A 14,302-nucleotide genomic window follows, 5' to 3' on the forward strand; every position below is an offset into this window, starting at 1 on the left:
AAAAAAATCTAATATTATTGGTTGTGTAGGACTATCTAAGATTTTTTAAAAGAAAAAAGATGAAAATAGATCAAAGTTTTGAAGAATGACGAAAACTAAAATTACATGATAATTTATGGATAAAAACATATTTAATTCTTAAAAATAAAAAGTGGAAACTCACTTAATTTATAATAATAAGAGATAATAAGAGAGTTGTATATTATGAATTTCAAATTTTGTTTGTTCTCCTTATAAAGAAAAAAATTGATTTCAGGGAGAGAGTATGATAATCAATAAAAATGAAATTAAGAAATTTACAATAAAAAAATTATTAGACGAATAAAAGATTAAAGATTAAAATGAGAAAAAGATATAAAAACAGAGTACTCACACATAGTTAAATTCAAGATTAGTGATGAGGACATGTTCTAGTAGTTTTTCTTTTACTATTCTCAATGTTACACTAATCAAACATCATTCCATCAAACCACAAATATGTAAGTATTGTATACTTACATACAATTTTAAATTAGTAGTTAAATTTTCATATATAACACTAAATTTACTTATGAATTCACATTGTACGTATTAATAGGTAAGTAAATGAAATATCTCTTAGTGATATTTGTTTATTTATAATATCAATGTCATAATAGTAATAAACAATGTACGATATTGAGACTTAACCTACTTGTGGACAAATAAAATTATTTTTATTGTTATCCATCACAAAATAGAATCATTTCACTATTTATCACACATTAAATATCTCATGTCATTTTAGATATATAAGTATACAATTTATAACTTATTTAATCTCTTTTACATTGTCCTTAATATATAATTATTCATATATAAACCAATGGATTAGGATTCAACAAAAGAAGCTTCAACATAAGTTGTAAAGACAACCAATGCTAAAATAAGAGATTTCAGATATTTTGAACATTTTAAATGTCATTGATGCATAAAGTATGTTGATTTTTACATCGGTACACTACCCATGATATAATATGTTCCTTATTTAAGAATTTTTTTTTGATACCCATTGTTATATGTAACTATAATGTAAAAGTAATATATACTACATGAAGTGTAATGTAGAAAGTTCTATGAATTTTACCACCTACATTTTATGTAATTTCTATTGCAATTTTATGAAGAGATAAAATAATATTTTGATGCTAATAATTACAAGAGCAGAAAAAAAAAGTAAAAGTGCACCAATTGTTTGTATTTTCACCCAATTTTATGAGTTATATTATTCTTTTTAATATGAAAATAATTGCTAAGTAGAGTTACCTTGGAATTATAAATCACCTCCATAATAAGTTTGACTTTTCAAAGCAAAGGATGTAAGCTAAGGAAAGTTTAGCACTAAAGAGCTTGTTAATTACGTCGTGTAAACAAATATTTAAAAAACCTTGTGACATCCAAATTTATTAAACAAATTCCTTCAATTTGATCCATTCTATATTTATAAAATCTATATTTAAAAAAATAATAATAGATTTTTACTATTAATTGATTTTTGCCATACCATAAATCTAATTGTAAATTACATCGTATTAAATATTTTAAAGAAAAAACGAACCTTCAAAATTAACGTGAATGACTAACAGGAAAAAGAGAACTAACTTCAGAAACTTCACCATGGATGACGGACTTGAGACTTTTAGGGTTCCTATTTATATATTTACTTTAATAATTACATTAATTAAAATTAATTTTTTTTCCTTAATTAATTGCAATAACCACCATTGGAAACACGACGCGTGTTCCTTATTATTGTCCCATCCTTTGAAAATTCAAATACACTCATTCTTATTTTCCACAAACTTGTACGTTTGTTACTTCACTCTCTCTCTCTGTTTTCAGTGTTCCACATCCATGGCTAAGTCTTCTTCTACCACTCTCTCTCATATCCTTTCTTCTTCTTCTCCTTCTTCTTCTTCATCAATTCAAAGCCAAACTCCAAAAATACAGCTTCTGGATTTGGGCTCTCTCTCAGTGAAAACCGCCACTTACACTTCCCTCAGAGACGTGCTTCCTTATTCCGCCGCCGCCGTCAACTCCCCCGCTGTCAACCACTACCACGTGCCCATCCGCAACCGCCTGGTGAAGCAGGCCGCATGGGCCTACCTCCAGCCCATGTCCACTTCCCCCAGCGGCGGCCCATCAGGCCAACACTTCCTCCGGCGCAACCCTCTCGCCACGTGTCTCTCCTTCATATACCACCACATACTCCCTTCCCTCACCCGAACCCTCCACCGAATTCTCCACATCTTCCCTTGCTTCCTCCCTGTAATCTTATGATACCATAACAATATAATATTACAGCCATTTTTTCTCGCTCAAAATTCAAAAAGTTACCTTATTGCTTATTGCAAATGTATATATTATTATATATATTATATCAGAGCATGTTTACATATATATATATATATATATATATATATATATATATATATATATATATATCGGTGAATGATAGTTTGTGAGGAAACGGAGTCTAGTTTTTTCAATCTCAGGGGATTGAGTTTGTGAGGACTATGTATGTATATATGTACAACGCTGTTATCACTGTTGTTTCTGTTGGTGTTGACGTGTCGGGGTTCGAGGGGTTCGAGGGCTTAGTGGTTGTTGTTGAGAATCTAAGCGTCTGAGCCTGGCGCGTGCCTGCGTGATTCTGTCCTTGACGCTCACGGGCTCGTCGTCGTCGCGGTGGCCTTCGCCGTCGACGGTGACGGTTTGTGGGTCCCGCGCTTGTTGATGTTCTTTGTATTCGGATTTGGAAACGTTGTGAAGGTCGACGGTTTGGGTTTGGTTGTTGGAAGGGTAGTTCTTGCCCTTGCTAAGGGTAGTGCTCTGCTTCATGAAGGATGATTGAGCTTGCTTTGGAGCTTCTTCTGGGGCACTTTCAGACCGTCCCTCTTTTTTCTGCAATGGGTTGTGCTACTTCCCTGTTATACTTTTCACACTATTTCTATATATATATATATATATATATATATATATATATATTATAGTATTCACACAAATGATATATGGTAGTAGGAATATATTCTCATACAGACTTTATTTATCACAATTTTTAATTGAATTGATTGATACACTTTTCATTTTCTTGTTATGTGATGTTATTATTTTTATTTTTATAGTATACCGATGATGAGATTCCATTTATAAAAACATTCTGCATAAATTTTATTTTTTGTTTCTCGAAAAATATTACATTTGATCTACATGGTAATGAGAAAACTAGTAAAAAGGGAAAGAATATAGGTGTAATTTTAAAGAATTTTTGGAGGTGTGATTGTAATTTATTATAATTACGTGTGATTAATGTGACGTACAAAAAGTTATTAATATTGTAAAAAAGTATATGTAATTCGAAAAAGTCAATGATTTATTTTCTATTACTTATTTGAAACAATAAAATTTTGTAGATTTAGGTTTTATTGTGATTTAGCAAAACTTTAGCATGTATTGAAAAGGAAAATGTTAAGGAATATATCTCTTGTGCATGGCCGTGATGAATTTGGATTTTGATATTTTTGTTAATTTTAATTATTTTAAATATGACGTGACGTGTGGTTTGGTATGACAATAACTACATGGAGACGATACTACATTAAATGCGTGTAGATAAATGTTACATTCAACCATGGAATTAATTATGATAAAAAAATTTAAAAATTAATGGATGAAATTTCTGAAAGAATTAAATCAACGTCGACGGCTAATAAATATACAGCAAACACTAATAAAATATTTGATCTGAGTTTATATGAGATAAATATATATTAGTGTGGGATTATGGATACATACACATAATCACTCAGTTGAGAACTAACATTATTTCTAATGACATGTATATATATTATATATTTTATATCTTATAGAATGAGAGAGAATGAGGTAGTAAGAAGAAAGAAGGGTCCTAATTCAATCAACTCTAGACTTTACCTCTGAATTAGGGTTTGCTGAAAATTTATGAGATTGAGAAGCCATTTGATTAAGAGCTTGAAGAAATGCAGTTTGGCCATATTTTGCAACAAATTGCCAATAAAATATGACATAATCCCATCCTCTTGCCTTCCACTCCATTATTTTTCTGTCAATGTCATTCTCATGCTTTGATACATATGGCTTCAAAAATGTCTCATAAATGTATCCTGTTCCCTGTAACATTCATATTTATTTTAAAACATTAAAATCAGTTTATTTAAAGGTATATTAAAAATACAATACTAAAAGTTTCAACCAAGAATCTATTTATGTTTCTTTTATTACGTTTTTATTCTATTTGTTAAAAATTCAAATTGAAAGTTTCATTGAAGAAATGATAAAGTTAGATACATAAGAAACACAAGATTCACAACCGCAAATCTTAAAATTTTAAGATGTGAAATTATGTCAAGTCTCTTATGTGGAAAATTCATATTTCATTCATAATGAATCTACCAATAAAATAATTCCAACACTATTAATATCTAAAAATTACAGTATTAATCATCAGAAACTAGAACAGTGATTTATTTAGTACTTTGTCCTTGCTACGTAATGTTATGGCTAATTGTTTCCCAGTATTAAACTAATTCAAACAGCTTGGTCGGTTTATGTTTGTAGTCTTTAAAAAAAATGAAAGTCACTCACAATTAATGCATATTTTTCATATTTATTTCAATTTCTAATTAAATTATTGAACTCAATCGATAATTGATCGAATCTTGTATAATTAATTAGGTCAATGATCCAAATACTAATATGGCCAAAATTATTATAAAAATGTTTATTATTTAACAGTTTAGTTGTTTATTATTCTTTAATTTGTTTTGGTTTTGATACTTAACTTGTAATTATAAACTTTTTAATTTCATTTGTAATAATTATAATTATCTAAAAAGATATTTCAAACAGTTTATCTGCTCTATAATATATGTAAAGACTCCTTATACATATGTAGAATACGTGGATCCAACTTATTCAGTGAGACTCTGTAAAAGTCAACTAGTTATATTTTTAAAAGTGTGTTGTTGTGGTATATTATATATACACATCATTTCAGTAGCATCACTTTTGTAGGTAATTTTTCACATAGAATATATAAGAGAAATGATACTTTTCACATAAATTTGTCGCAAAATATTATTACTTTTTACCTTTTCTTTTATTTTTCTTTTTTAAAAATACAAAAATTTATTTATTTATAACTATTTTATCTTTATAATATATGTTAAATGAATATAAATGTATTTTATCTTATCATTGTCTCTAATATATAAAGCATAACATAAACATCAGAATGGATATCTAATCATTCTTTTCCCTCTCAAACAAGAAAGGTGACAAATAGTATTAAAACAACTCAAGAAAATGTGTATAGAAGAGAACAAAAATAGGCTTACTTTAGTTTTGGGATACCACAACCAGACGAAGAACACCAGCTTCATCTCTCCATACAATGGCAGCCTTCATAAAATTCAGAGTTAAAATTTTTCGTTGAAGCTAAATCAAGAGGAAACAATATCCAATATGCTCAACACTTACCAGCCAAAAAATATGTCTGGAAACTTTTCCAATACAGTGAAAAGTGCCACAATGATCCTGCAAATAAACCATGGAAAATGTATTATGAATCAAAGCTTAGATTTAGCAACATCTTCAACATGAATTTTATAATATACCATGCATGAACAGAATCAACAAGATATCTTCCCATTCAACTATCAACCTTATCTGCTATTCTTAACCTCACATGCACTCAAAAGGGTCAAGCTTATCTTCTGAAAAAAAAAAAGTAATTTCTTCGGTTGAACATTGAATATCAAAGTTTTCAACAAAAAAAGGTTGCAAGACTTAAACTTAAAAGACATGTTACACAACATCAACATTCATGTTTATATTTAAATTTTAAGTTTAACTCAATTTCGAAAGAAGATTTTTCTCTACAGCGATCTTAGCAAATGATTTATAATATAAGTTTTGCAATGGAAATTGACCTTATTTCTCCATTACCATCATGTGTAATAAATAATGAACATGAAAAAACAGACTCAAAACAATACACTGTACAGATTTTTGTAAACTAATATTTCTCTAAGAGGGGTAAATTTGATAAGACTATAAGAAAAGAAGGATAGAGAGACGTATTTGTGTACCAATATTTACACCAGAAGCGAAGTTCCTCCATGTCTATCCTATTTTTCTCCACAGTTTTGTAGCATTCAAATCCAGGGTATGCATACCCCAGAAGGAGTCTGCAATTATAATGCAAGAAACGGATAAATAACTTTTCATAACATAATAAAAAAAACAAACAGTAAGAAAAAAAAAGGACGTACATAAGGATTCGGTTGATGAAATCGCCTAACATCTTGAAGAAACAGTGGAAATGAAGTCTGAAAAGGAAAAGAAGGAAACCCTAAAAGTGTTGACAAAGATGAAATGAGGAAACCCTAAAAGATGAAATGATGAAACAATGAACTTACAAGTTTTTGTTAGATAGGTTTGAGAGATTGAGAGGCACAAATTCAAATGGGTGTGGGAATTGGGGTGCCTCCAAACCCAATTCCAAAGGAATATTAAAAAGTGTAGATTTTTTTTCTTTTTTTATACTTTAGAAAGAAATGTGGTTTAATCCTGAAGAAGAATGGCCTCTGATTCTCACTTTTTCTCAAACGAAATGTGGAAGAAGAAGCCTTAGATTGCAGGTAACAAGAAAAGCCTCCTTCAACACCAAATATATAGTGCTGCAGTTACATCTAACGACGTTAACACGACCAATTCTGTTTTCCATTTTTTTAATGATGCAAGATGTTTTTCCAATAATAGAAAAATTGAGGAATTTCTTGCCTCAAACGCTTCTCTTCAATTTTAGTTCCAGGGATTTCTTCCAACGGTTTAGCGGTTGCGCACGCACGGAATCGAGGACTTTTTTGTTATTTCGCTCATCGTAACTGGTTTTGTAAATACATGGAAAATTTTGTGGAAGAAAAAAACTATAATGTAAATGTATATATAATTTTGCTATAATAGTTAATGCTTAATTTTTTATAATGTAAATGCACTTCCATTTAGAATCAAGTACACGATTATTAATAAGATTTCTGATGTTCATATATGATAAAATTTAAATTAAAACACTCAAAAAGACCCTAAGTCAAAATAGTAAAAACTATATTACTTTAAATGATGTTATTAACAATTATTATAATTACAAAGTGGATGTTAGTTCAAGTGAACGACAAAATGGAAAACAGAGTGGATGACATAGGTAGTGGGTGTAGGACTTATAGATGTTTATGTAGATGGTGGTAGTTATGTACAAAACATTGTATAAGAGAATGTGACATTTGAAGTGAATTTAAATGAAAAACACTCTAATAAAAAAGACAATGAATCAGTTCATGGCATACATACTCAAAGAAAATCAAATGACAAAGGGTTGTCTAATGATGATTGATAATCAGAACTTTTAGTAAGTCCGCAAGACAGGGAAAGTGAGAGTGAGGGTGATGAAAGAGAGAAGTGTGACCAAGTATAAATGAGAAGTGTGAGCAACTTTTACAAATAAGCAGCAGTTTATGGAGGTTGTTAGAAGTTATGCAGTATATCTTAACAAAAATTTGAAGTTCGTTAAAAATGATAATCATAGGGCTAAAGTCAAATGCATATGTGCCCAACGAATGTGTTAATGAACAACTTATGTGTATTTGACTTTATGTAAAACTTAACATTTGAGGAAAATTGTGAATATGCATAGTTGCAACAGAAAATTCAACACTAATATGATGAATGCTAAGTGATTAAGTGACACCTTAGATAAATGCCTAATAGAAATTCCAAATTTGATGATAAATCATATACGTATTAAAATTGTCAGGAAATAGAATATGAATGTGTCAATATCTAAAATTTGTAGAACGAGGTTAATGGCATTAGGCCAAGTAGAAACTTCATTTAAAGTCCAATTTATGAGAACTTATGACTATGAATTGTTGAGATATAACTTTGGATCAACAGTAAAAGTGAAAGTTGACAATGACAACGGTGATACAATATTCTAGAGAATTTACGTTTGTTTAAAAGCTTGCAAGGATAACTTTGTGTCTTGTAGACCCATTATTAGTTTGGATGTGTGCTTTTTGAAAGGAAAATGTAAGGGAGAGTTACTAACTATTGTGGGTCGGGATCCTAAAGAGCATATGTTACGATTGACCTTTTCTATTGTAGAAGTCAAGAACAAAGAAACATGGACGTGGTTTTTGGAGTTATTGTTGCAGACCTTGGGGATATGATGTATGTGGTTTTTCTTCCTTACCATCACATTAACGAAATGTACATACCTTAAACACGTTTTTTTCCATTGAAATAAGTATTGGTCAAGATTTAGATTTACAAGTCAAGCAGTTTGTGGCACACTTAACAACAACATCAGTGAAACTTTTAATAGTGTCATTATAATGCTAGAAATACCCATTATAACCATCCTAGAAGATATTAGATTTTATCTCATGAAAAGATAGGGAACCAACAGAGTGAAGGTCTCAACTTTAGAGCATTCCATCTGCCTGAAGATTAAAAAAAAGACTTGAAAGAGAATCAAATTTAACAAAAATATTGGATCCCGAGGTAAGGATAAAATTTTGTACTATTTTTTAACACATGTTGCTTTGACTTTGTTCATTTTCAACTTATTTGTGTACTTTTTGGAAAAGTTAGTTAATACAAAATTTGTTTGAAGTTTAGGCATGTTTCAATAATTGAGAACAAGTTCGTAGACAACCTAGACAGTGAAGAATGTAGCTGCAAGAAGTGGCTAATTAGTGGCATCCCTTGCTGCCATGCAATTGCAACAATGACGTTTTTAAATTTAAATCTAGAAGATTATATACTTCATTGGTTCAGAGCTCCACATATGAAGAAACATATGCATCCATCGTCTATCTAGTAAATGGTCACCTTTTATGGCAAAAAACATCATTTCCTGATGTCTTGTCACCGTTTGAGAGAAAGTTGCCTAGAAATCTAAAGAAAAACAAAAAGTTGGAGCAATGAGAGTTAAGGAAGGATGGTAACCAAATGAGCAAAGGTGGCATTGAAAAAATATAACATTTGTCGAATAATTGACCATAACATAAATAATTTACCATTACATCCTTAACATTACATAACTTACACTTAACTCAAATTTGTTGCCCTAACACAATAAACCAAAGCATAGGGTGGCAATCTAAAGGCATCAATTTAAACACAAACACACCATAACTACGTTCATAACACCAATAATACAAATGACTCTTACTAACAATTGCATCCTTTTTTTTTAAACTTTGAGTGAATTCTTCATATCATAAATCTTCCTCATTTATCTGGCAATGATAGCATCTCTTTCATAACATTTTCTTCAGAACACCACTTGAAATAATTACACCACATGACATTAGAGAAATCATTGTTATTCAACACAAAATAAGAAAGACAATGTTAATTACCAACAAATATCTCCATTAAAAATAATTAAATATGTTATTATTAATATAACCTTGTAATTAAGACAACCATAAAATTGTCTCCCAGTATTCTTTGAAGTTCTTGTCATTCTTACCATTGTCATCTCACTTGCAAATGGTGATTATCCCAATTCTTCTTGAGGAATGACATACTCAATACCTCCAACTATTACAATAAGATGAAAAAGATTGGCAACCAGACATACCTTACTAAGCAATGAACACGATTTCTGTCAAGGGATGACTATGCAAAATCAATGAAAGATCCCACCATAAAATCCACACACAGTTCAAAAAACCCTAGTTCATAAACCCTTTTTATGGCCAATTTCGGTTCCAATATACAATTAATTAAGTTAATTTCAAGTAAGATTGTGTTAGACAAGCCACATAAGAAAAAACAAACCGTTCATTCAAACATTGCCAACGTGTATAGTCTGTTGTTAATAATTTAGACAGACATAATGAAAAATGACCAAATTGAACATAAATTATGAAAATTGGAATCATATTGAATATAAAAAAATAAGTCCCACATTTAAAAAAAGTCATTAAAAATAGAAACTAAAAGAGTATTTAAGAAAAAAAATTATAATTTATATGTGTATATAATTTTGCTATAATAGTTAATGCTTAATTTTTTATAATGTAAATGCATTTCCATTTTAGAATGATGTACACGATTATTAATTAGATTTCTGATGTTGATATGATAAAATTTAAATTAAAACACTCAATTTTGGTAAGACCCTAAGTCAATAAAAAATATATATTACTTTATCTTAAAAGCATATATTTTTATCAACAAATAAATAAAACATTAACTAAAGAGTGAGTTTTAGAAAAACTTTATATTGGAATAAAAGTTGTAAGAGATCTTAAAAATGGTATAACACAATAATAATAACTCAAATAATGTCTTTGTGCATTACTATTGTACTTGTATTTGTGGAATTATTTATATTAATATTAGAAATATCACTTATTATTTATAAAACATTCCGTTAAAAAAAGTCTAGAAATATAAATTTGTGTGAAATAAAGCATTATATATTCCTATGAATATATTTTTTACGTTTTTCTTATCAGTCAGCATCTTCCATATATTGCAAACACATACATAAAACATAAAAGGAAAAATAAAGAAAAGAAATTAAGATTTACATAGTTTTAATAATCTTCTCAACAAGTTCATAGTTCTGACTTATAACTTAATCACGTAAGCATTATTCAAGTAAAAGTAGGATAATCTTAACATTTGAGCTAACTTATCATTATTATAATCACAATATTTTTATTACATATGAATTTATGTTTATTATTTATTATTATTTTATTGAAAGATGAGTGTGCGACTTTTCAACGATACTGCACCGATTTATTGCTATTAAATTATTTATATAACTGTCTCAAAATCCAGTATGTATTTTGACTGTGAAATGATACCACAAAGTAAGTGGTCCTTGTCTTTACCTCATAACGTATTAAATTATTGAGTTATGACATATGCTAGACACAGACCATTTATCCTATAAAGAAATTACGTAAAATTTTGTAAATTTACTTCCACTCATATTTTAAAAGGATGTAACTTTTAGATTTGTATAATGTTGAGTTGAGTGAATGAGAAAATTGAAAATGAAGTAAAATATTAATTGCTAAAATTTCAATCATATTATCTTTTTTCTTTCCGACTTATTCCATTTTATAGACTTTTTTACCAATTGAATATAAATACACGAGATATTTTAACATAAAACTTTATATCATAGATTTCAATAATTGGAATTTTTGCTTTAATATTGACCTAGGAGCTTTCTCTCAATAATTGATTAGGATTCAGAAAAATTTTCAACCTACATTGACGAAAAAGTCATAAAAAAATGTTTAATTAATAATATCATAAAAACAACAGTAAATAGAAGTTAACTTAAATAATTATGATCGACATTAAGTGGAAACATTTTCTGTCAATATTAATCAAGAAAAGTCTTTATCAATTTAAGTTGAAAATCTTGGTGAATATTAAAATTAAAAATTAAAAAATCATCAATACTAATATTTTAAATTATTGAAAATTATTTAACATTTAAACAATTATTACTTTTAATGGTAATTAATAAATTTGAAATGTTTTATTCAAATAACACATTTGAGAATTAAAATAATTTAAAATAAGAAATTTAAATTTAATATATCCAAATATATTGAAAATTTTGAAATTCCATATCAAAGATAAAATAAAATCAATTACTTTTGTACATGGAAATAAGAACTTTCCCGTAACTAACATCGTAGTCAGCACAAAAAGTATATATACTTTAATAAAAATAATAACAATAAAAATAATAATACATTTAAACATCTAAAATAACAAATATGCTATATGAAACCCTTAATTTATTTATGATAAATTAATCAATACTCTGAAAAACTGAATTATATAATTTTTTTGTAAACTAATTAAATATTTACTTAGAGTGATATTTATTTATTTTTTAGTTTGATTGAATTGGGCCTTGAAAAATCCATTAAACATAATATTTCGTAAACAAAGTGGTTTTCCTTTCGGTGAAATCGGATAAAGCCCAATTGCAGCGAAGAAGCAGTTTACTCTTTTCTATTTCGTGTAGAAATTATTGGGTCAAGCCCATCATCTACTATTTTTCATCAAACATGATATTTCAAAATAACCCAAAATATATTTACATTTTAAATTGTATATTTTGAAATACAAAATTTATAGTATTACGAAAAGAAATTATGGAGCAAGAATTGCCGTTTTGTAATGGACGAAATGCCCAAATCTATCTATAACCCAATATCCTAAAATTTCCCTAATACTTATTTCTATACTAAAAAGCAAACACGTAACCTTTTTTTCTTGAAAATTAGTAGGTTATTTAATATTATTTTGTATTATTTAAATTTTTCAACATAATATATAATAACAAAGATTTTTCTTTCTTTTTTTGTGCATGAATAAGTTTTTTAATCTTTAAATATATCTTTATATATAATATAGAAGGACATTACTTTAAAAATAAAAATAAAACAAAATTATTAAAATACAGTGAGGAAAATAATATATCGAAAACACAGTGAGAAAAGAACTCTCACATAGATTAATAAAAAAGGTATCTGCTCACAGTATACGTGAAATTACAATTTAAGTGTTTATAATTTTAATTTTATATAATTGAATTTTTTATTACAAGGTACTTTTAATAAAATATACAATAGATAATAAATTAAAAACAATATCACATGAAATAAATAATAATACTCACATATATTTATAATAGATTAAAAGAGACCATAAAAAAATCACACTTATATTTTAGTAGTATTCTATTTTAATAATTAATTTATTTAATTACATATTTATTTTTAATATAATAAATAGTAAATAATAATAATAATAAATGTGTGGTCCAGGTGAGTCTCTCACTCACTCCCATAAAACCCTCTTCCCATTTCCACAACTCTCTCAGTCTCTCAGTCTCTCACAGCGCACAACACATTGCATTCCGTTACTTTACCATAGCATTACCAATCACCAATGTCAAGTTCAGCAAGAAAACTAACCTTCAACACTGTCTCCGTCAGCTTGGGCTGTGGCACCTGCAGAAGGCCCAAGCTTCTCCGTCACATATTCCACCCCAAACGTCGCCCCAAGAGGCCCACCTTCCGAGCCCAAACCCATCACTGGTCGCAAGACAGAGACGACACTACTACCACCGCCACCACCAGTACCACAACCACCACCACCACCTTCTCTCCGTGCCATGTCGACTCTTCCGCACAGTTCTGCGACTACGCCAAGAGCGTGCGGGGGTTCGGCCGTGTGGGGAGCGAGGGCGTGGCGGTGGAAAAAGACTCCGACGACCCTTACCTGGACTTCCGACACTCCATGCTCCAGATGATACTCCAAAACGAGATTTACTCCAAAGACGATCTCAGAGAACTTCTCAACTGTTTCCTCCAGCTCAATTCACCGGACCACCACGGCGTCATAGTCAGAGCCTTCACCGAGATCTGGAACGGCGTTTTCTCCGTCAGCTCCGGCACCACCGCATTCCACCGCAACCGCAAGACTCGTGACTTTTAGCCGCTCCCACGCGCATCGCCAATCGTGTAATAATAACATTGTAACAATAGTAAGGTAGTTTAGTCCTTTAGTCACTAAGTAGCGCTTTGTTTGGATAAATCTGTAACCGGAAGAAAATACGAAGGTCTCTGGTAAAATCAATTTATGCACTTTTTTTTTTTTTACAAAAAAGATAATATCTTAAAAATTTAGTGCATGACTTGATTTTAAACTACGAGAATAAAATTAAATATTAATTTTCGTATTTTCTTCCATTTATCCGAACACGTGTTCTAGACATGTTTATTGAACTACTATATTTGTAAGTTCAGATATTTGTAACGTTGTATTCTGCGGCGCGTTTGGATCTCCACCAACTTATTCTCATGTTTTCATTTTTGTAAGAGGGCCATTATTCTCGTTTCCATATAAGAAAATAATCACCTTTTCACCTTTTTTTTATATTTGAAACTAGCGATAAAAAAGAATCAGAAATAAAAGAAACTTAAAAGGTGTCCGTTTAAAAAAGATATAAATAAAAAAAGTGTTATTAAGAATTTGATGTATATGTATCATTACCCAGTTGCATGTATTCGGAAAAAGGCATGCTCATCGTGTTTGCATTTTATTTTTATAATGACTGAAATAGCCACAACAATGAGAAGCAAGAAAATATAAGAATAATTACGAAATCACAAAACCCGTTTCTAAC

At 29.3% G+C, this 14,302-nt stretch overlaps 2 protein-coding genes across 2 annotated transcripts; one reads left to right on the top strand and one right to left on the bottom strand.

Annotated features, from left to right (window-relative positions):
* Positions 1-3,745: 3,745 nt before the first annotated feature.
* On the bottom strand, positions 3,746-6,666 carry LOC108320185 (HVA22-like protein j). Its single transcript, XM_017551535.2, has 6 exons — positions 6,477-6,666; positions 6,330-6,386; positions 6,147-6,245; positions 5,536-5,592; positions 5,394-5,457; positions 3,746-4,167 (listed from the first exon to the last, which is right to left on the bottom strand). Exons 2-6 carry the CDS (start codon positions 6,359-6,361, stop codon positions 3,931-3,933), a joined length of 489 nt encoding a protein of 162 aa, XP_017407024.1. The 5' UTR covers positions 6,362-6,386; positions 6,477-6,666; the 3' UTR covers positions 3,746-3,930.
* Positions 6,667-12,953: 6,287 nt separating this feature from the next.
* On the top strand, positions 12,954-13,993 carry LOC108320184 (transcription repressor OFP6). The gene has a single exon (XM_017551534.2). The coding sequence runs from the start codon at positions 13,063-13,065 to the stop codon at positions 13,609-13,611; it is 549 nt and encodes a 182-aa protein (XP_017407023.1). The 5' UTR covers positions 12,954-13,062; the 3' UTR covers positions 13,612-13,993.
* The last annotated feature ends 309 nt before the right edge of the window (positions 13,994-14,302 follow it).

The sequence above is a fragment of the Vigna angularis genome, chromosome 3 (genome assembly GCF_016808095.1).
Source record: "Vigna angularis cultivar LongXiaoDou No.4 chromosome 3, ASM1680809v1, whole genome shotgun sequence".
Lineage (NCBI taxonomy): Eukaryota > Viridiplantae > Streptophyta > Magnoliopsida > Fabales > Fabaceae > Vigna > Vigna angularis.

Bases quoted from the DNA above. Each gene is read 5' to 3' on its own strand.
- LOC108320185 (XM_017551535.2), bottom strand. From the start codon at position 6,361: ATGTTAGGCGATTTCATCAACCGAATCCTTAT. The intron at 5,593-6,146 runs GTACACAAATAC...GTTTATTTGCAG, and splicing joins CGCTTCTGGTGTAAATATTG to GATCATTGTGGCACTTTTCA. The intron at 4,168-5,393 runs GTAAGCCTATTT...TGAATGTTACAG, and splicing joins TGTGGTATCCCAAAACTAAA to GGAACAGGATACATTTATGA.
- LOC108320184 (XM_017551534.2), top strand. From the start codon at position 13,063: ATGTCAAGTTCAGCAAGAAAACTAACCTTCAACACTGTCTCCGTCAGC.